Source organism: Sus scrofa, chromosome 7 (genome assembly GCF_054392235.1).
Source record: "Sus scrofa isolate SSC_HxYL_T2T_F1_AM1 chromosome 7, Sscrofa_HxYL_maternal_Yorkshire_Landrace_v2.0, whole genome shotgun sequence".
In the NCBI taxonomy this organism is placed as follows: domain Eukaryota; kingdom Metazoa; phylum Chordata; class Mammalia; order Artiodactyla; family Suidae; genus Sus; species Sus scrofa.
The window spans coordinates 58,516,757-58,538,345 of record NC_139389.1 but is presented as its reverse complement, the minus strand read 5'-3'; the positions used below and the strand labels follow the sequence as shown (position 1 = coordinate 58,538,345).

Genomic DNA, 21,589 nt, shown 5'->3' with positions numbered 1-21,589 from the left:
GCTGCGCCACAATGGGAAATCCCTGACTTTCCTATCTTGCCTGTTTCTCATCATCTCAAACAGGCTCACATCAAATAAACTACTTGCACTGGCATCTTTGTCTCAAGGTCTATTTCCGGGACACCCAGAAAGCCACTCTCCTTCCCTCATCCTCCTGTCTTTGCTTCCCCAGGGAAGGGGGGATTTTGACATACACGCCCTCTCCCCACCCCTGGCTGTCCCCAACAGGCCCCTCTTCTATGACCATCCCTGATCATAATAGGGTCGCTTCCCAGGAAGAAGGTAAGGACAGAACCAAGAGCTCTCCCACTGCCCAGTCAGCCCCCACAGGTCCCAGGACAGCCCACCCGCCCCAGGCAAGCCAGGCAGTGTCCTGGTGCAGCCGCCCAAGCCCCTGGCTCTTCAGCCCAAGGGTGGTGCTGCTTCCTGCCCGTCTGTTTGGGAGCGCACACAGGAGACATGAGCAGATGTTTGGCAGATGTTCAACCTTGTTCACATCAGCCAACAATAACAGCACTGCGACGACGCTGCCGGGAGAGGGGAAGGGAGGCGGCTCTGGTCCCGCAGCTGGGGACGGCCAAGGGAGACACCGTCTCCCCTCCCTCTGGGGCAGGTGGGGGGGGCGGTGACCGAGTGTGACCTGCATGCAGCGAGTTGGAACACAGAGGCCATGGCATTGGTATTCTGGGGTAGAACCCTGGGGTGGGTCAGACTGTTGCAATCTGCCCCTCAGACAGAGCCCACAGCCCCCATGTCAGGCAGCCTGGCAGCCCTGGAGGCCTAAGGGAGCTGCAGGAATCTGGGTCTATCAGAGGGAAGCTTTGCCCAGCATGGCCCACGGAGATGCTCCTGGACCCTGGGAGCATCTCTAATGCTCTCTCCACTGAGACTGGACACATCCCCAGTCTTGCTTAGCAAAGGGTTCCAGAGAGCCTCTACTCATCCACAGGGCTGGTACCCAACCAAACCCTACACACCACCCATCCAGGCTTGCTGGGTAACTGAGCTTCCAGCCGTGCCAAGGCTGACTGTGGGTGCCCAGGGGACTGAGCACTGCCTTCCGCTGAGAAGAGCTGCCTGCAGTCCCACCATGGACTTGCTCACGGCAGCTCCCAATCTTCTCCACGTCCCCACCACTGCTGTCTGCTTCTGCAGGGGGCACGGTTGGAGCGAGGCAGGGGGTGCAGGTGAGAGGGTCCCTTACACCCCCTCTCCCCCTCATTCAGCCATTCCCAGCAGGCACGGCTCTCCTGTCCCCCACTGGAATGCACATCTAAAGCAGCTCTGAATGCAGAGCTCAAAGGCAACCTCCATGACGGTCACTCCCCGTAATGCACTGACACTGCTCAGGATCCAGTCTTCCTGCTTCAATTCAATCCAACAAAATGCATCAGAGGCTTTCTGCCTGAGTGGCAACACCACCTACCGATTATGTGCTCTGTCCCTGGATCCAGGCAGCTTGGCTCCCTACTCTTAATTGTACGATAGCAGGTAAGTTAACTTTCCTCTCTGGGTAAGTTAACTTTCCTCTCTGTCTGCCTCCCCTCCTATAAACTCAGATATAATGATGATACCCATCTCACAGATTATATGTGAAGTTTCAATTGATTCATACATGAAAAGGTGCTCAGAACAGTGCCTGGCACCTGATGCCCCAAAAATGTTTGCCAGGATGATGGTGATGACGACGAGGCTGTTCTAACACTGGGGGCGCAATTCCACATAGGTTTTCCTGCCTTCAGGGAGCTTGCAGTCAAGCGCGGTACACAGAGAAGTCAACACACAATTACAACTCAGAGTGACAAGTGCTGTGCCAAAAGGGAGTGCAAACTCATAAGCAATGCTGGATAACTCAATTTACCTCTCCAGGCTTCCACTGACCTACCTGTAAATGAAGAGAGTGGACATTTAGTAGTAGGAACACTGAGGATACAGATACAAAAATTATATATGCACAAGTGTGTTTCGATATTTGAAGAGCTCAGTCTTGTGGAGGAGATGATATTAAGAAATTATAAGAGTTCTCACTGTGGCTCAGTGGGTTAAGAATCCAACCGTAGTGGCTCGGGTTGCTGCAGAGGTGCAGGTTCGATCCCCAGCCCAGCCCAGTAGGATAAAGGATCCTGCGTTGTCACAGCTGCATCTGAGATTCAATCCCTGACCTGGGAACTTCCATATGCTGAAGATATGGCCATAATAGAAAAATAAAAAAATTAAAAAATAGGATGCAGCCTATGCACAATAGCCAAGACATGGAAACAACCTAGATGTCCCTCCACAGACGAATGGGCAAAGATGTGGTACATATACAGAATGGACTACTACTCAGCCACAAAAAAGAACAACATAAAGCCATTCACAGCAACACGGATGCAACCAGAAATTATCATACTAAGTGAAATATGTCAGAGAAAGACAACTTCCTTATGATGTCACTTATACGTGAAATCTAAAATACGGCACAAAAGAACAAATCGACAAAGCAGAAACAGACTCACAGACAAGGAGAACAGACTTGTGGTTGCCGAGGGGGAGGGGGAGGGATAAGAGCGGGGTGGGGGGAGCTTGGGGCTAGCGGATGTAAGTAAGCTCTTAAACATGGAGGGGATAAACAAGGTCCTACCGTACAGCACAGAGAACCTTATTAAATGTCCCATGACAAACCAGAATGGAATTTTTCTTTTCTTTTTAGGGCAGCAACTGTGGCATATGGAAGTTCTCAGGCTAAGGGCTGAATCAGAGCCTCAGCGGCCGACCTATACCACAGCTCACAGCAATGCCAGATCCTTAACCTACTGAGGGACAAACCTGAATCCTCAGAGTTCCCATTGTGGCTTAGCGGAAGCACATCCGAATAGTATCCACCAGGATGCGGGTTCGATTCCTGGCCTTGCTCAGTGGGTTCAGGATCCGGCGTTGCCATGAGCTGTGGGTGTAGGTCACAGATGCGGCTCGGATCTGGCGTTGCTGTGGCTGTGGTGTAGGGTGGCAGCTGTAGCTCCGATTAGACCCTTAGCCTGGGAATCTCATATGCCGTGGGTGCAGCCCTAGAAAAGGAAAAGCGAAAAACAAAAAACAGGATGCAGCAACGCCAGGCAGCACACATGGCAGAGACATACATGAGATACCCAAGTCATAATGACAATTATTGCTGTTACTGACATGGTGCTGGACGGGATATGGAATATGCTTAGCATACATACTCTCACAGCAAGCCTCTGAGAGGGGGATATTTTACGCCGTTTTTTAACCTATGAGCGACTGGAGGCTCAAAGAGGTGCAGAGACTTCAAGGTCACACACCTAGGAAGTGACCAGTATCCCCACTGAGTAGTCTGGCCCCACAGCTGGGGTTTATAACCATCTCTTGAGAATACATCATGTCATTTCATTCAATCTTATATTAAAATAAATAAATAAAAACAATAATAAAAAACCTCTGAGGGGAAGCCAGTAACCCAGCAGAGAAAACAGGCTTGGCAAGGAGGACCTGGGCAAGGCCGGGAAGGAGCAGAGAGGGCTTTGGAATGGCCCAGACATCGTGCTGCTGCCACTTGGGGCAGATTCAGAGCCCAGGGGCCCGGCCCTGGGTGCAGAGCACAATTTCCTGGGGGGAACTCCAGACTTTTATAAATGGAATGCTTCTAAAGGGTCCCCAAGGGGCTGTATCCTCACCTGAACCCCCCCGTGGCACCACCCCTCGGAATGCTGTCCTTTAAAGCCGTCTTTACGTGCGCCTCACACACTGCTTCTTTTACAAGGAAAGAAAATGAACCGATACCCTGATTGCAATACTTTTATGGTTTTTCCCCTCTTAAAATGTACGTTTTGAAAACTAGAAACTCCCTCGTATTTTGAAATTAAGCTCAGCAGTTGAGCAATTTCAGCATTGACGGGTTAGCATTTTTAACACTGACATCGTGTGGCTGCTTTGGAAAACTGCAAGCGAGACCAAATGGGCCGGAGAGAAACCCATCTCCTTTGCTTCTCTTCTCTTTAATTGAAATTTAGTTGAGGTATAATATTAGGTTAGTTTCAACCATACTCCATCACGATCTGACACTTGTATACATGATGCAATGATCACCTCCATATGATCATCAACCGTAAGTCTAGTCATCATATGTCCCCACACAAAGTTATGACAATACTATTGTCCATTTTCCTTATGCTGTATGGGACATCCCCTGGATGGATGGATTGTCTTTTTAGGGCCACATCCATGGCATATGGAAGTTCCCAGGCTAGGCGTCAAATCCGAGCTGCAGCTGCCAGCCTCTACCACAGCTTATGGCAACGCCGGATCCTTAACCCACTGAGCAAGGCCAGGGATAGAACTCACCTCCTCAGGGATATTAGTCGGGTTCCTTATCACTGAGCCACAAGAGGAACTCCCAATTATCTGCTGTATAACTGGAGGTTTGCATCTGTTAATCCCCTTCATCTATTTCACCCAGGCCCCCATCCCCCTCTCCTCTGGCCACCACCGCTTTCTTCTCTGGGAGTCTGTTCATTTCGTTTTGTTCGTTTTTGTTTTTTAGATTCCACATGTACGTGAGAGCCTACGCTATTTGCCTTTCTCAGTGTGACTTATTGCACTTGGCCTAATGCCTTCTAGATGCATCCAGCAGACTTCAACACCTGTGTGAGTCTCACCCCAATTAGTTCCATTAGTTAAATTAAGGGACTTAACTGAGTGTGAGACCTATCAGCCCAGACCTCCCAACAGGCACTGTCATCCCGGGTGGCACTCTGCCAACCCTGCCTGTCTTCCCTCTGGGCCTAAGTGTGTCCCTTCCCTGATGTGATCTGTTTCCTCACCTGTAAAATGACCAGGTGAGGTCAAATCACTTTGGTCCCAAAAATGACCTTGGCCTTTACTTTACCTTGCACTTGTCCCTCCCAGATTAACCCATTCGACGGTTCTGTCCCTGTCCCCCTTCAGAGGAAACAAAAATGGCATCCCATTATCCACATGGGCACGTTCTCCACAGTAACGGAATTTACACTAAATTATTATCAAATCTATAAATAGTTCTAAATGGTTCTTCTTAAAAATAAAGCACGTATCTTCCCTTTTATCTTCCTTTTTTAAAAGCGCCAGGTAATATCAAGAGATGTTGAGTGAATTTACTAATCGAAAAAAAAACAATGTCTGCATTTTAACTTTTGGTGAAAGGTCAGTAGAAAAAAAAAATAATTTACCCGCTAAAACCCGTCAATCAGAATATCAGCTCTGTGTCTATAGGTTTAAGCCTTAGAAGTCTCATCAACTGTGATTATGGGCTCAAAAATGACCTTGGCCTTTACTTTACCTTGCACTTGTCTCTCCCAGATTAACCTTCCTTTCTCGTCCTATCCGTCCCTTGCTCCAACACCTGCAGTGGCTCCCCACTGCCTACTATATTAAGCACAAACTTTCACACTCCAGTCTTTCTTTTCAAGGTTCTACCTCTTACTCAGTGCTCCAGTCAAAGGGAACTTCCAGGAGTTGCCATCATGGCTCAGTGGTAATAAACACGACTAGTATCCATGAGGATGCAGGTTTAATCTCTGGCCTTGCTCAGTGTCTTAAGATCCAGTGTTGCCATGAGCTGTGGTGTAGGTTGCAGACACAGCTGGGATCCCAAGTTTCTGTGGCTGTGGCGGAGGCTGGCAGCTGCAGCTTTGATTCGACCCCTAGCCTGGGAACCTCCCCATTCCACAGGTACAGCCCTAAAAAGACACACACACACACACACACACACACACATACACACACACACACACACACGGCAACTTCCATCTGCTTCCGGAATATATCCTACATTTTTCCCTAAGACAATGGTTTTAGCTTATGCTTTTTTTTTCTTTGACAGGAATAAGCCGGAGTTCCTTGGTAGCCTGGTGGTTAAGGATTCAGTGCTGTCACTGCTATGGTTCCTGTCACCACTGTGATAAGGGTTCGATCCCATGCAAGAAATTCTGCATGCTTGGAGCATGGCCAAAACAGCAACAGGAATAACCTTTTCATCTTAAGCATCATCTTCCCAGTTGAAACTCTAAAGGTAGGAACGTGTTTAGATATCCCTAGATCCCCAGCAGTCAGCTCAGCACTTGATAGAAAAAAAAAGTCCATGAGGTCTGTTGGATTTGACTGAATGCACAAGGTCTACTGGGGGTAAGAAAAGGGGTCCCATCCCAGATTGGAACTGAGTGTGGAGATGGGGCTAAAATCACATCCTGACTTGGAAGTCCATTTACTGAAGTCACATACGAAGGCAGAGGAAAAACTGGGGGGCACAGACACCCACAGAGCACCTGCCTTCACACAACTGCACACACCCAGTCCTCCCAGCAGCCCGCAAGTGCCGCTACTCTCCCCATGTCACAGACAACGCACTGATTCTCAGAGAGTGACTTCGCAGCTGGGAAGTGGCCTGTCTTAGCCACCCCCGGGGCTCCCCCAGACAGTGAGTTAAAGATGTTACCCAATCCTAAAGTTGTATCTGCTGCCAATTATCAGGATTTAGCTGAGGAGCTCAGCACACTGGGGAGGGCACTGTAGCTAGGTGGCCGCTGGACCCACAGAAAAACAGCCTCCATCTGGGTCTTCATCTCTGGGCATCCGCTCAACCTCCCTGCACAACTGCTCATCCTCTTGTGTCCTGAGTCTCAAGGATGGGCACACGCCCCGAACCTGCATGGCCACCTCCTGCTCCTCTCTTGGTCTCATGTCCTTCTGGAGTCGTGTCCCCCCCTCTCTCCATGACTTCTCTCCAATCCACCTCTTTCCACACCCTTTGACTTTGCCTCATTTCAGAGCCTCATCTCTCCACGGGGACCCCTGCTGCCTTCATGATAATCATTCCACAGCAAAATCCTGCCACTTTCCTTCTCAAACTCTTTCAAAGGCTGACCATCACCTTCGAGATAAAATTCAACAACTTGATCCACGCAGCCAAGAGTGAGGCTCAAAATGTTGAACAACCTGCGGAGTTTTTCCTGAATCTCCCAGGGCACCAACCACACAAAACAAACTCAGGCCACAGAGGTGGTTTAGGGTCCTCAAGGCCCCCGGCTGGGCCAGACATTAACTCTTTAGTTGCTGAATTGCAGGGAAGTTCAAGCCCCACCCACCCAAACCCCACAGGAAGATGCCAGAATTGCCAGGGGCCCCTCAAGGACTTGGGTCAGTAGCTATTTTCCAACCAGGATGGAGGGATGACAATATTGTAACAGCCACTGCGGGCTTGCTGGGTGCACCTGTTGAATATCAGCTCTATACACAGCCGGTTGTAATCCCACCCCACCTCTCACCACTACTCCAGAAGCCCCCCACCAACTCCAGGGACCCAGTGGGAATGCTCTTCTCCACATCTTTTTCTTTCTTTCTTTCTTTCTTTTTTTTTTTTTTTTGTCTTTTTGCCATTTCTTGAGCCGTTCCCGCGGCACATGGAGGTTCCCAGACTAGGGGTCGAATTGGAACTGTAGCTGCTGGGCTACGCCAGAGCCACAGCAATGCAGGATCCGAGCTGCGTCTGCGACCTACACCACAGCTCATGGCAACGCCGGATCCTTAACCCACTGAGCAAGGCCAGGGATCAAACCCGCAACCTCATGGCTCCTAATCGGATTTGTTAACCACTGCACCACAACAAGAACTCCTTTCTCCACATCTTTACTCGATCTTGTGTCATTGGAGGGCAGCCTTCCCTGGTCCCCAGGCCTCAGTAATCTCCTTGCTCTTCCACCGGGATCCTAGGATGCTCGGTCCATAATCAACTTGTGGTTCTTCTTCCCTCTCCTCGCCTCACCAGTTGCAGGATCTTTGCCTTATCTGTCACTGTCTCCACCATCCTAGCAAGGGGACTGGCCCACAGAGGAGGATCCCTAGGTATCTGTACAATGGAGCAGAAGTGAACCTTAGGGTTGGGGGAGCCTGCAGCTGATGGCTTGGGACAAAGCTACGCAGCAACAGTGACTTGGTGGCGTTTGCTGTATAACCCACGACCACATGCAGCGCAAAGAAAGGCCTTCACAGTGTTTTACTGCACACCTTTCCCAGTAAGCTCTGAGCACTAACTACACATACCCCCCCCACACACACTCACACACACACTTGTAAATACTTACATTTATACATTTTACTTATGCCTATTAAACTCTATGTACATTAAAAAACTAACGTTTTGAACATTAGGAAATAATTAATATATTTTAAAGGATAAAATGATGATATACGTAAAAGTTCTAAACTTTTCCTTCCAGGCATTCCTGTTGTGGCGCAGGGGAAACAAATCTAACTAGCATCCATGAGGTTGCAGGTTCAATCCCTGGCCTCACTCAGAGGATTAAGGATGCTGCATTGCTCTGGCTGTGGTGTAGGCTGGCAGCTACAGCTCCAATTCTACCTCAAGCCTGGGAACCTCCATAGGCCGCAGGTGCGGTCCTAAAAAGTAAATAATAATAATAATAACAATAATAATAAATAAAAATAAATAAACTTGTCTTATATCTCAATGGGCCATCTTGTGTATCCCATACTGGAGGCTGCTATTAAGATGCTGCGTATAAGTTCCTGTCATGGCTCAGTGGAAACGAAATTTGACTAGTATCCATGAGGACGCAGGTTCGATCCCTGGCCTCGCTCAGTGGATCAAGGATCTGTCGTTGCTGTGAGCTGTGGTGTAGGTCGCAGATACAGCTTGGATCCCATGTTGCTGTGGCTCTGGTGTAGGCCTGCAGCTACAGCTCCTATTTGACCCCAAGCCTGGGAACCTCCATAGGCTGCAGGTGCAGCCGTAAAAACACATAAGAAAAAGATGCTGTGTGCTTTGCAGGCACTATGCATAGGGCCCACAGCAACCTTATTGTTCAGGGCCAATTTGCACAAAATTCTAGGTTTCCACCAAAGATCAGATCAGATGCTGAAGCAGATTATTAGTATACCTGGGAGCTACCTGAAACCCCACATATTTAACTTCTATTTTAAAAAAGAAAGAAAAAACTCTCAATAGCATCCTCTAAGGATGGCAATTAAAGAAGACCTCTAAGACCACGGGGTAGTGGTACTTAAATGGCAGATTTTTTTCCCCAGGGGGATATTGAACGATGTTTAGAGACATTTTTGGTTGTCACAAGTGGAGGTGTATTGCTGTCATCTAGTGGGTGGAGACTAGAGATGCTGCCAAACATCTTTTTTTTTTTTTTGTCTTTTTGTCTTTTTAGGGCCATACCCTCACCATATGGAGGTTCCCAGGCTAGGAGTTGCATTGGAGCTATAGCCGCCAGCCTACATCACAGCCACAGCAATGCCAGATCCTTAATCCACTGATCAAGGCCAGGGATCAAACCCGCATCCTCATGGATGTTAGTCACGTTCGCTAACTGCTGAGCCACGATGGGAACTCCAAGCTGCTGCCAAACATCTAATAAGGCACAGGACAGCCTCCTACAACAAAGAATTATCTGGACCCCACCCACCCACCCCACTCCCAAAATTGAGAGTTCGAGGTTAGAAAACATTGGTTTCAAAGAAGATTTAGAAGATCTGTCTTGGTCTTGCCCAGTTCTGCTATTTATGAGCTATGTGACCGTGAGCAAAGCACTTAGCTTCTACAAACCTAGTGTCACCTCTTTAAAGAGTATGGAGTCATTCCTTTGTTCACCCATTCATTCATTCAACAGATATTTCTCAAGAAATGAGGACACACCAATAAATAATACCCAATCTACGCGCAGAAAATGGCGAGAACAAGAAAATGAGCCTACGACTGCTCCCCTTTCTTTTTGGCATGCAGAAGTTTCTGGGCCAGGGATGGAATTTGCACCACAGCAGAGACAATGCTGGATCCTTAACCTCTAGGCCACCATGCCTCCCTTTATAATTCTGTGCTTCACTCAGCAAACCCAAAGCAGAGGCTCTGAGGACCACACAAGGTAATACAGAGGGGAGAGTGTTCTCTCAGTTCCCTAGCACTAACTCTAGCTATTGATTTTCTCTACCTATTCTAAGCTGTAAATGGATTTCTTTTTCATATGTTACCAACTTGAATTAAAATGAGTATGCCTTACAGTTGCCATCAGCCAGGTGGCAGTCACACCATAGCCGTCACTAACTACATGCCTGCGAACTTGGTCAGTATTCCTGGAGGAAGAGTTCCCTCTGTGGCACAATGGGATCAGCAATGACTCTGCATTGCCAAGATGCCGGTTCGATCCTCAGCCCAGCACAGTGGGTTAAAGGATCTGGTGTTGTCAGAACTGTGGCAGAGGTTGCACCTGTGGCTGGGATCTGATCCCTGGCCAGGGAACCCCACATGCTGTGGGGCAGCCAAAAAAGGGGAAAAAAAATATGTCTTCTTGGGGGACTAAAACTCTTTGGTGAACCACTGAAGGATGGTTCAAGGTAGGATTGAGATCCACTGTTGTCTGCAGGCTTTCCATGGACACCTCATGGCAGGAGCAAGAATGTACCAGCATTGGTTTAGATGCTTGCAGACAGTTCAAACTTCTTTCCTCATATGGAGCCCAAGCCTACCTACTTTCAGTTTTGGTTGTGCCCTTGGGAGATACACAGGCAAACCGAATTCTGCTCAGCTATACCGTCGGTTCTCAACCCAGGCTACATAATTAAATACATTAGTAAGTTTGGGTATATATATGTATACATACATACATACATACATATATATGTATGTATATACACATACATACATACATATGTGTATGTATATATACATACATACATGCATATGTGTGTGTATATACCCATACATACATATATGTGTGTATATACCCATACATACATATATGTGTGTATATACATACATACATATATGTGTGTATATACACATACATACATATATGTGTGTATATACACATACACATATATATGTGTATATACACATACACATATATATGTGTATATACACATACATACATATATATGTGTATATATACATACACACACATATATGTATATATACATACACACATACATGTATACATACATACATGTATGCATACATGTATGCATACATACATACACATGTGTATGCATACATACATACATACATGTATATATATATATAGCCTTTTGTGTTTTCAGGGCCGCACCTGCGTCATATTGCGGAAAGTAACCTAATGTCTTTTCTATCAAAGGAAATCTTGGTTACCCATTTTGCTCTGGTTTCCACGAAATGCCCCTGTGACCCCCTTCCTCTTTACCTCTTTTCCCAGCAACAATTTGTTTCAATTAGCCAACCCAAAGAATGTGCACCCTGACCTGACCAATGGGAAGGGGACAGGTACATCACCTGCGTTAGCGATAAACAGGGGAGGGTCCTTTGTTCCTCGGGCATGCTTTTTGGAGTACCCGCACCCTTCTGCAGAAGTAAAGAGCCTTGTCGAGATTTCTCCTTGTCCACATGTCTCACTTTCCGACACTGGTGACCCGAGCCAGAGTTATCTTAATTTCCAACAATGTGGAGATTCCCAGGCTAGGGGTTGAATTGGAGATACAGTTGCCAGCCTACACCAGAGCCACAGCAACGTGAGGTCCGAGCCACGTCAGCGACCTACACCACAGCTCACAGCAACACCAGATCCTTAACCCACTGACAAGGCCAGGGATTGAACCCACAACCTCATGGTTCCTAGTCGGATTCATTTCCACTGCTCCACGATGGGTACTCCAAGTTTGTATATCTTTTAAGCAAATTTATTTATTTACCTATTTACTTGTCTTTTTTAGGGCAGCACCCAAGGCATATGGGAGTTTCCAGGCTAGGGATCGAATGGGAGCTACAGCTGCCAGCCTACACCACAGCCATAGCAATGCTGGATCCGAGCAGCATCTGCGACCTACACCACAGCTCACCGCAACTCCAGATCCTTAATCCACTGAGCGAGGCCAGGGATCAAACCCCCGTCCTCATGGATACTAGTCAAGCTGGTTACCACTGAGCCACCAAGGAAACTCCCATTAGTAAGGTTTTGAAAAGGCTCATACTGGACTCCACTCTAAATCAATGAAATAAGAATCTCTGGAAGTAGGCCCAAGCAGCTGTCATTTTTAAAGCCCCACCCCAGATATTCTGATTTCATGACCCAGTAAGAAGAAAGCCTTTCCTGACCACCCCCAAGAAACCACTGCTTCCTCCTCATCTCCTAAAGCAGTGGGTCCCAGTCCTAGCGGTGTATTAGAGCCATGTGAAAAACACTGAAATGCCCGAAGCCCTGGCTGCACCCCAGACCATTCACTCAGAATTTCTGAGCTAGGGCCCAGGCACGAGTAATTGCTAAAGTTCTCCAGCTGAATCCCAGCGCACAACCAAGGGCGGGAACCACAGACCTCAGACCTACAGCATATGCCATCAAATGCTGGTCTCCTGGAAGAGGGTCAGTCCACACTGGCTTGAAGCTGCATTTGTTTAAAACACATTTACATAACCTGTGACTTACTTTCTGCCTCTGGGCATACAGTCGTCACTTGGTATCCACGGGGGGATTGGTTCCAGGCCACCGAGGGTACCAGAATTCTAAGATACTGAAGTCCCTTCATGTGGCTTCGTAACTGTGGGTTCCACATCCGCAGATTCGACCAACCGTGGATCAGAAACATAATACTACACATTGGGCGGTTGGTTGAATCTGCGGATGCGAAACAGCAGATATGGAGGGCTGAACTTAATACATTTGCCAACTAGCCTTCGCCAAAAAAGCTGGACGTCTTTTTTTTGTTTGTTTGTCTTTTTCTAGGGGCGCTCCCGCAGCATATGGAGGTTCCCAGGCTAGACGTCTAATCGGAGCTGTAGCCACCGGCCTACACCACAGCCACAGCAACAAGGGATCCGAGCCGCGTCTGCGCGGCTGCACGAAGCTCACGGCAACGCCGGATCGTCAACCCACTGAGCAAGGTCAGGGATCGAACCCGCCACCTCATGGTTTCTAGTCGGATTCCTTAACCACTGCGCCACAACGGGAACTCCCATAAGCCGCGCATCTCTTTAACATAACACTTTGAACGTCACAGGTACTCGGTATTCAAGGAAGAATGAGTAGATGGACAAACACATGGAAGGATGTATATTTATTTTGTCAGGAACTTTCTGATCACATGGATGCCACAACTAACATGCTAGTTTTGAAGATAAGGTAGAAATAAGGAGATTCTGCAATTTGAAAAATCATTACAAAATAATAGAATGGTCGAATAAGGCTCATGACCTCCCCACACCCCAAGTCAGAGAAAGAAATAAAAATGTGGGCGGGGGGCCTTCCATGCAGCCTAGCTCCCAGCCTACACCACAGCCACGGCAACGCCAGGATCCAGAATTGTCACTGCTGTGGCTCGGATACCACCCTTGGCTGGGGAATTCCTCATGCCCTGGATAAGGCCAAAAACAAAATAAATACAAGCTTGAAAATGTTTAACTCTAAGGTAAGGCCACACAGCCCACGGCTACCCGTAGAGTGGGCGTCAAGAGAGTGGTGCCAGAAATTCTGCAAAGTTCCAATAGCTTTATTACATAGAGCATTACAAAGTAACACAGTCTTTGTAGAAGCCTTCGCTACATAGGATCTAAATGAAGGTAGCTGAGACTTCAGAATTTGGTCATCAAGGAAGGAATATCATCATCACCTTCAAATACCATTTCTGAGCAAGGTTTTCTTTTTTTATCCTGTGTTCTAGACCTCTGTGGTTAATTCAATAATCTTAATATAGCCTTTGTTTTAATACAATGTTCAGAGAGCTCTGGCCTTCCTTAAAAATAGCTTGAGGCTAGACCAAGATTGAGGATTTCCTGGAAGGCTAGAGTGGATGAGAGCACGCATGCGCACCAGGTGTGGTACTGCTCCCGGGGGTCTCGGCCACCTGCTCCAGGGCTCGGGTGCCCTCTGCTGGCGGTTTGGGCAGATCCAATACGGTGGGCGCATTCTTCCTGGGATTCCCAGTCACCAACATCCAATGGTTCTTGGGCTTCTCCACTCTGTGTGAATCCAAATATGTGTGAGCAGCGACCTCCACTTCCTTTCCAAAATAGGTACTGGGGCAAGAAAGAAAGAACAGTGGTTGGGAATGGAATTTACAACCCTAAGTAAACTGTTAATTTCATCTCAAAAAAGCACCTAATTCAGCAGACTGCTGCCTAAAGCCCTTGAGGGTCTCTCAAACAGGATGTGTTTGCTGGCAAGTTTCACCCCATATGGGTAAGGATGAGCTGTACAGGATCCCATTATAGCAAAAATCCTCTGTGGGGAAGGACTTGTATAATAGAAGAGGGCCTAACAGGATTTTTCACACCATCAAAGTTCTTGCAGTGGAGTTCCCGATGCGGCTCAGGGAACTGACTAGCATCCCCATGAGGACACAAGTTCAATCCCTGGCCTCCCTCAGTGGGTTAAGGACCGGGCATTGTTGTGGCTGTGGTGTAGGCTGGCAGCTACAGCTCCGATTGGACCCCTGGCCTGGGAACCTCCATATGCCATGGGTGCGGCCCTAAAAAGACAAAAAATGAAATTAAAATAAAATAAAATCATTGGTGTTAAAAAAATTCTATGTGGTGATACTTCATTATCAAAGGACTTTGTGTGTGTGTGTGTGTGTGTCCATCCTCTTTAATAATGAGCTTTGCCTATATTCACAGCCCCCACCCCCCAGCATGGCATTTTGCTGAACCCTGCAATACGGTACCTTAAGAAAAGATGCCGGTGGGCCACCAGCCCTCGATTTGTGTGGCAGTGATTGATAAGAATTTTTGCATTTGCCTTTAAAGATAAAGAAAGTATGTTATTTGAAATATGAATTAAGGCCTCCAGTTTCCTAAAAGCAAAAATTTGGAAGTATGCTCTATATTCATTTATACATATGTATATGAAACATATGTGTTTCTATATGTATGTGTGTGTGTGTGTGTATATATATGGAGTAACCCAAAAGCCAAACCATAATGGATTAATTAAATACAGTATTATAGATACACGTATGATGGAACATTATAAAATCATTTAAAGTCATATTGGAGAAGATCTTTGACAACTTGAAATATAGCCAATGGTGTTATTGGAGAAGATCTTTGACAACTTGAAATATAGCCAATGGTGTTTTTAAGTGGAAAAAATAAAGATATTCCTGACTCTTTTTTTTTTTTTTTTTTTGGTCTTTTGTCTTTTTGTTGTTGTTGTTGTTATTGTTGCTATTTCTTGGGCCGCTCCCACGGCATATGGAGGTTCCCAGGCTAGGGGTTGAATCGGAGCTGTAGCCACCGGCCTACGCCAGAGCCACAGCAACGTGGGATCCGAGCCGCATCTGCAACCTACACCACAGCTCACGGCAATGCCGGATCGTTAACCCACTGAGCAAGGGCAGGGACCGAACCCACAACCTCATGGTTCCTAGTCGGATTCGTTAACCACTGCGCCACGACGGGAACTCCTGACTCTTATTTTTTTAATTAAATTAAAAAATATATGCATGGGACAAGAAATGCTAACCATGGGCTTTCTCTGAAGGTGGAACTATTGGTAATCTTCATATTATTTGTTGTGCTTTTCTGACTTTCCATAAGAGGACATGTATTGTGTTTATAATCAGAAAACAAAAGGCTGAGTTCCCATCATGGCTCAGCAGTTAACCAACCCGACTAGTATCCGTGAGGATGCTGGTTCCATCCCTGGCCTTACTCAGTGGATTAAGGATCCAGCATTGTCATGAGCTGGGGTGTAGGTTCCAGATTCAGCTTGGCTCAGCTCAGATCCCAAGTTGTTATGTCTGTGGTGTAGGCCTGCAGCTGTAGCTCCGATTCAACCCTTAGCCTGAAAACCTCCATATGCTGCTAGTGTGGTCCTGAAAAGCAAAAAAAAAAAAAAGAGAAGAAGAAGAAAGAAAAGAAAAGAAAAGGCATATTACTTCAAAATCCTGACTCATGTAAGCTAAAAGCAGTGTGAGATGAGAAAAAGCAAGCCCTGACATCTGTGAGCTGGCCTGGCATCCAGGGCTATTATGCCTTAGTGTTCTCCTGTGGAACATGATCAATTTCATACGATGCCCACATCAAACAGGACCATGCTGCGACCACGATGGGTAAAGACAAAAAGAAGGCCACTTTGTAATCATGTCTGAACACAGCAAAAAACATAGGCATTGTCCAAGCCACAACATACAAACACCCTCCTCTCCCAGAGGACAGGAGTGACAGCTGCTTCTTTACTAAGGACAGCAGTCCCAAGCCCTGGCCTGCCCTCCATAGATCAGATGTATTCAGATACCCCTTCTTCCTAACAGTATCCAATCCAGGGCAAAGCCCCAATTCCTGGGACCCTTCCTAAAATCTCCCAAGCCTGGCCCTAATTCTATAACATGTCCTTCCTGACAGCCTCTTACTGAGACGCCTCCGCCCCCTCCTCCCCGCCCCCGTGACAAGTAATAAAAGCTGACTTTCTCAACCACAGGTGCTCCAGATGGTCTGGGTGGAGGGTGGTGACATGCGGACAGCAGCTGGACAGGTTATGAGGTGTCCCGTTTTGCAGCTGTGCCTGAGTGAGGCTCAGAGACCTGCCTCAGGCTATGGACGAAGTTAGTGAAACCAAGCAGGGCCCTGTGGGCTCCTGGGCACACAAGCCTTCCCAAGTCCCCTATTGCTTGTTTTTAGGGAATAAACTTCAGCCTCCATGACCTTCCCTGAGTTCCAAGGGACAGGTTCAAATAGTTGCTAATTGGGGAAGGGAGGGGATGCAGAGACCCGGGAGGACCGTCAAGAAACAATAGTGCAGCTTTGGGGCAGGTCCTGGTCCCTCCTCAGGAATACAGACAACAAGATCTCTGAGTTCTTCTGCCGCACTAAACCCCCCACCAAAGGGAAGATGTTAATGAAGCTTTCTTTATGCTGCAAAGAAGACCACCAGACCACTGGACACCAGCCTTGAAAACAATGCAAGCTTGCCTCTAGCCTGATCCTTATCTGCAGTCCTATTTTTCACTCCCCAAACTATAAAACCATCTCCCAACCTCTCCTAAGGCGGGCACAGTCTTTGAGGCATTAGATTGCTGGGACCCTCTTTCGTCTGGCAAAGTAATAAAGTTATTTTTTCTCCTTCACCCAAAACTCTGTCTTCTCCGTGTTTCTATTCGGCACCGGTGAGCAGAGGCTAAGTTCAGGCACCATTAGCCATGGAGACCAGCACTCCTGGTGGCCTGAGCTCCCCAACCATTCCAACACAATAACGACTTAGGACAACCACCACCGTTAAATTAATGACAATTCCCGCACAGGAGTGCCCTCTGAGCCAGGCACTTTATTCTAATAAGCACGAAATGTACTATCTGTGGGACTTCAAGGCTTCTCCAAGGAAATAAAATGAAAAAGCCTCTAGCCAAGATAACAAGCGCCAGACCCTTATCAGCCCGCCTGTCTCACTGTAATTGTGACAATATTCTTAAGGACCTCCCCACCCCAGCAACTTGGCCTACTCCTTCCTGCCCTTCAGGGGCAACATATGCCTCCAACCAACCAGCAAGAGTATCAGAAGACCCTCACCTTCCCCAGCCAACCAGCAGGTCAACAGGTGTATGGCAAGACCTCTCCTTCCACTCCTTTATCTTTGGGCTATAAAAACAGACACCACCAAGCACCCAGGGGCGGCTCTCCCTGATTATCAGGAAGTCAGCCCTTGTTGCAATGTTACGGTGTCTCTTGGCTCAATAAACTTGTCCTTTCTACACCTTGGTTTACATCTGGAAAATTATTTTTCCACTGCATGCAGAGACCACACCACTAACTTTATAGGTTAGGCATTATCCAAGAGAGTAGAAGTTGAATGTTCTCACGCACATAAAAAGTAAATATGTGAGGCGATGGATGAGTTAATGAACTCAGAAGCACAGGGGAAATCTTTCCACAGTGTGTGTGTGCGTGTGCGTGCGTGTGTGTGTGTGTGTGTATAACCATCGCAATGTATGTATACTTTAAATATTTTACAGTGTTGTCGATTATACCTCAATAAAGCTGAAAAATAAAAATTTAAAAATTTTAAAAAATAAGTTAGGCATTATCATCCATCCCCAATTTCCTGATAAGGAAGCTGAGATTACTGACAGTTTAAATCATGGAAATGAGAAGCACCTCCAAAGAGAGCAAAGGCCAGCAGAGGAGAGGAAATTCATTGAGGGTGCATGACTATGGACCACATATATATTCTCCATGTTGGTGGAAAGACCCTTGCGAAGCTGGGTCCACCTGCAGAGCCCCAGAGAGATGCGCACTGTGGGGGTAGATTCAAAGGGGCCCGTAACTGGGGTCCCCCTTGCTAGATGGCCTTTACATCTTTCCCGGCTCAAAGTCCACACTGCCCCAGGGATCTCTAACAGCACCTCGCTCCCCATCTTCTGGGCACCCCGTGAGAGCAGCATAGCCTCTGGTCCTCGAAACAGCTCCGTGCCCACCAGACCTGCCTTCCCATTAGGACTGTGCAAGGCCCAGGGTCTTGAGAAAATGTCCAGCAATGAAAATGAGAAAGATACCAGACCCCTGTACTCACATGTGCGGCTACCCTGCCCTCTCCTTCTTCAATTCCCCCAGATCGCCCAGTCTCTTTGGAAATGAAGACTCAGGAGTTCCCATCATGGTTCAGTGGTTAATGAACACGACAATTATCCATGAGGACTCGGGTTCGATCCCTGGCCTTGCTCAGTGGGCTAAGGATCTGGTGTTGTCATGAGCTGTGGTGTAGGTCACAGATGAGGCTCAGATCCCACAGTGCTGTGGCTGTGGTGTAGGCCAGCAGCTGTAGCTTTGATTAGATCCCTAGCCTGAGAACCTCCATGTGCTACAAGTAAGGGCCTAAAAAGCAGGGGCGGGGGTGAGGGGGAATGAAGACTTAACAGAGACCTGAAAGAAAGCAGTGTCATCTTCCTTACAATCTCAGGGGAGTGGTTCTCAGTCTGAGTTCAGGGGCAGGGCCCGGGCCTCTGTATTTCTATAAAGCTCAGCAGGTGATTCTGTGTGCAGCCAGAATCCGGAGGCACTAAGGCAGGATGCTGCTATGAGGCAAAATTGTGCCTCCTGAGCTTGAATTAGAAATGAAAGGGAGTAGTTCCCATTGTGGCTCAGCAGGTTAAGAACCTGACTAGTATCCATGAGGATGAGGGTTCAGTCCCTGGCCTCGTTCAGTGGGTTAAGGATCTGTCGTTGCCATGAGCTATGGTATAGGTCACAGACGTGGCTCAGATTGCTGTAGCTCTGGCTCTGGCTGGCAGCTGCAGCTCCGATTGGCCCCCTAGCCTGGGAACTTCCATATGCCACAGGGGCAGCTTTAAAAAAAGAAGAAGAAAAGAAATGAAAGAGAGAGAGTGGAAGTACATAAGGCATACACAGCATCAGAGCCAGGACAAGCTCTGCTTCCCACACAGGAGGAACTCACATCCCTGTCACAGCCTCAGCACATGTGCCATCTTCCCCAGGCCATGCTCACCGGGATGGGGAAGCCTTCGTACTCCAGGCGTAGCTGGGGGTCGGGGAAGGCAGCCTGCCAGCAGTTCAGGTAGGAGTCCTCATCTGTCAGGTACACCTCCTGGAGCCAAGACCTCTTAGACGACTTCATCAGGGTCCTGTGGTCACTTGATAAATAGAACTGAAAATGACAGCGTGCAGATGAACCAATCACAGCTCTTCGAAAAATTGGGGAAGTCGGCAGCCGTCAACTGCTGGACCGCTAGTATGTTCCAAAGCGGTCTTTGAAAAACCTTCTGATTATACGAGAACACTCCGTTTTTCTCTCCCTCGTAAATGTCGTCCCAGAAGGCTGAGACCACCCACCCTCATATCACCTCCAACTGCTTTCCCTTCCTTTGAAGACCAAACCCAAACTCCCTCTCCTTCTCATGATTCTTCCTCTTTGTCAAGGCATAGGGCCTAGATCAATATTTTACTCATCATAAAAAATGTCACATGAAACTTAGTGCATGAAGTGAATTGCTCTTAAAACCAACACCAGCATAGCCAACACTCACAGGTGAGCCTCCAAGGGGGGCCTCGGCCCCTCAGCAATTGATGTCCACACTTGGACTTAACAATCTGGCTGCCGTGAACTTTGCCAAGAACCACCCCGTCCTGCTGAAAAGTTCAAAACGTTTGTACCTTGTTAGCTGTTTACTGATTCACCCTCATCCTGAACCCAGAGGTTATTTCTGCATATTTTGCTAGATTTTCATTAAACACCTTTTATATGCAAAGCTGTTCCCTGAAGCACTATGGGGAAGGTGGAAATGAGTCATTGCCCTCAAGAAGTTTTCTGGGAGCTCTGGTGGGGGCACACGCAGCCTAGGAACCATGAGCTTGCAGGTTCGATCCCTGGCCTTGCAGTGGGTCAAGGCTCTGGCGTTGCCGTGAGCTGTGGTGTAGGTCGCAGATGCGGCTCGGATCTGGCATTGCTGTGGCTGTGGTGTAGGCCGGCAACTGTAGCTCCGATTCGAACCCTAGCCTCGGAACCTCCATATGCCACAGGTGCGCCCTAAAAGCAGAAAAAGGAAAGAAGAAGAAGTTTTCTGAACATCAGGAGAGATGACTGAGGGTAGAAATGGGGGCGCCTATAAGGTCTGGCCATCCTGCAGGGATGCAAAGAGCTGTGGGAGGACATGCTCTCCTAGCGGCTCAGGAAAGACTCCCAGGTAGTGATGTGGTGCCAGAGAGCCAGAGATGGGGGGACAAGGAGAGTGGGGCCACCCCACCTTAAATGCCACATTGAACGGCAGTGTTTAATTCAGAGGGCAATGGCGATGGGATGTGAGCGGAGCGGAGCTTTTAAAGGTCAACCTGACAGCACCCCAACTAGCATGGGATGAAGTCAAGCTAAACCTCAGGAACCAAGCTATGGGGGCCTGGACTGAGGAACCGGCCCTGGGGATGAAAAGATCAGCCAACGGAGTTCCCTGCTCCGCAGCAGGTTAAGGGTCCTGCATTATCACTGCTGTGACTCAGGTCGCTGCTGTGGCACAGGTTCAATCCCTGGCCCTGGAGCTTCCACATGCCCTGGGTGCAGCCAAAAAAAGAAAAGATTGGCCAAATTCCACTATGAAGGGAGAGCAAAGGGACTTGAAAGTTACCTGGACATGAGCAGGGAAGAGGTGGGTCCAAGGTACACTGTGGCTTTGGCCCTGGCTGACAGGGAGAGTGACAGTGCCATTCAGAGCAAATGGCAAGGACTGACTATCTCAAACCCCAAATTCATTCTGTTAATATAAAGAAAAAATAATAATGAAATCAGGAACAAACCTAGAGGGCCTCCATCACCAGATTTTTTATAAATACCTCTGCGTTGCTTGCTAATCCGAAGACAAGAAACAGGAATAAGAGGTATGAGAATGTGAGAAGAGATAAAATTAGCATTGAGATGATGAGATGACTGTCTACCCAGAAGTCGTTAGAGAATCAACTAGAATTAATAACAGTGATGTCGTCAAAGGTGAGTATAAAAAAATCAATGCCGTTCTTCTATTTCTGTAGCAGCTGTCAAAAGGACCTCCCTCAATAGCTTCCAAAATAGAAGATACCACGGAATAACCTTGACAAGATCAGTGTCTGATCCATGCAAAGAAAAGCACAAAATGC

The 21,589-nt window shown here is 47.6% G+C and overlaps 2 protein-coding genes across 4 annotated transcripts in view; both read right to left on the bottom strand.

The window, feature by feature from the left end:
• The window catches only part of IL16 (interleukin 16), a 160,721-nt gene extending 148,130 nt beyond the window's left edge, over positions 1-12,591 (bottom strand). The window contains exon 1 of the mRNA XM_084966695.1: positions 12,447-12,591. The gene's annotated coding sequence lies outside the window, so the exon portion shown is untranslated. The remainder of the gene's footprint in view (positions 1-12,446) is intronic.
• A 468-nt stretch (positions 12,592-13,059) lies between these two features.
• The window catches only part of CFAP161 (cilia and flagella associated protein 161), a 53,849-nt gene continuing 45,319 nt past the window's right edge, over positions 13,060-21,589 (bottom strand). For all 3 annotated transcript variants that reach the window (XM_084966362.1, XM_013989011.3, NM_001243619.1), the window contains 3 exons: positions 19,455-19,613; positions 14,680-14,753; positions 13,060-14,032 (listed from right to left, as the gene is read on the bottom strand). In XM_084966362.1, the coding sequence (XP_084822488.1) occupies positions 13,798-14,032; positions 14,680-14,753; positions 19,455-19,613 (468 nt within the window). In that variant the 3' untranslated portion in view covers positions 13,060-13,797. The remainder of the gene's footprint in view (positions 14,033-14,679; positions 14,754-19,454; positions 19,614-21,589) is intronic.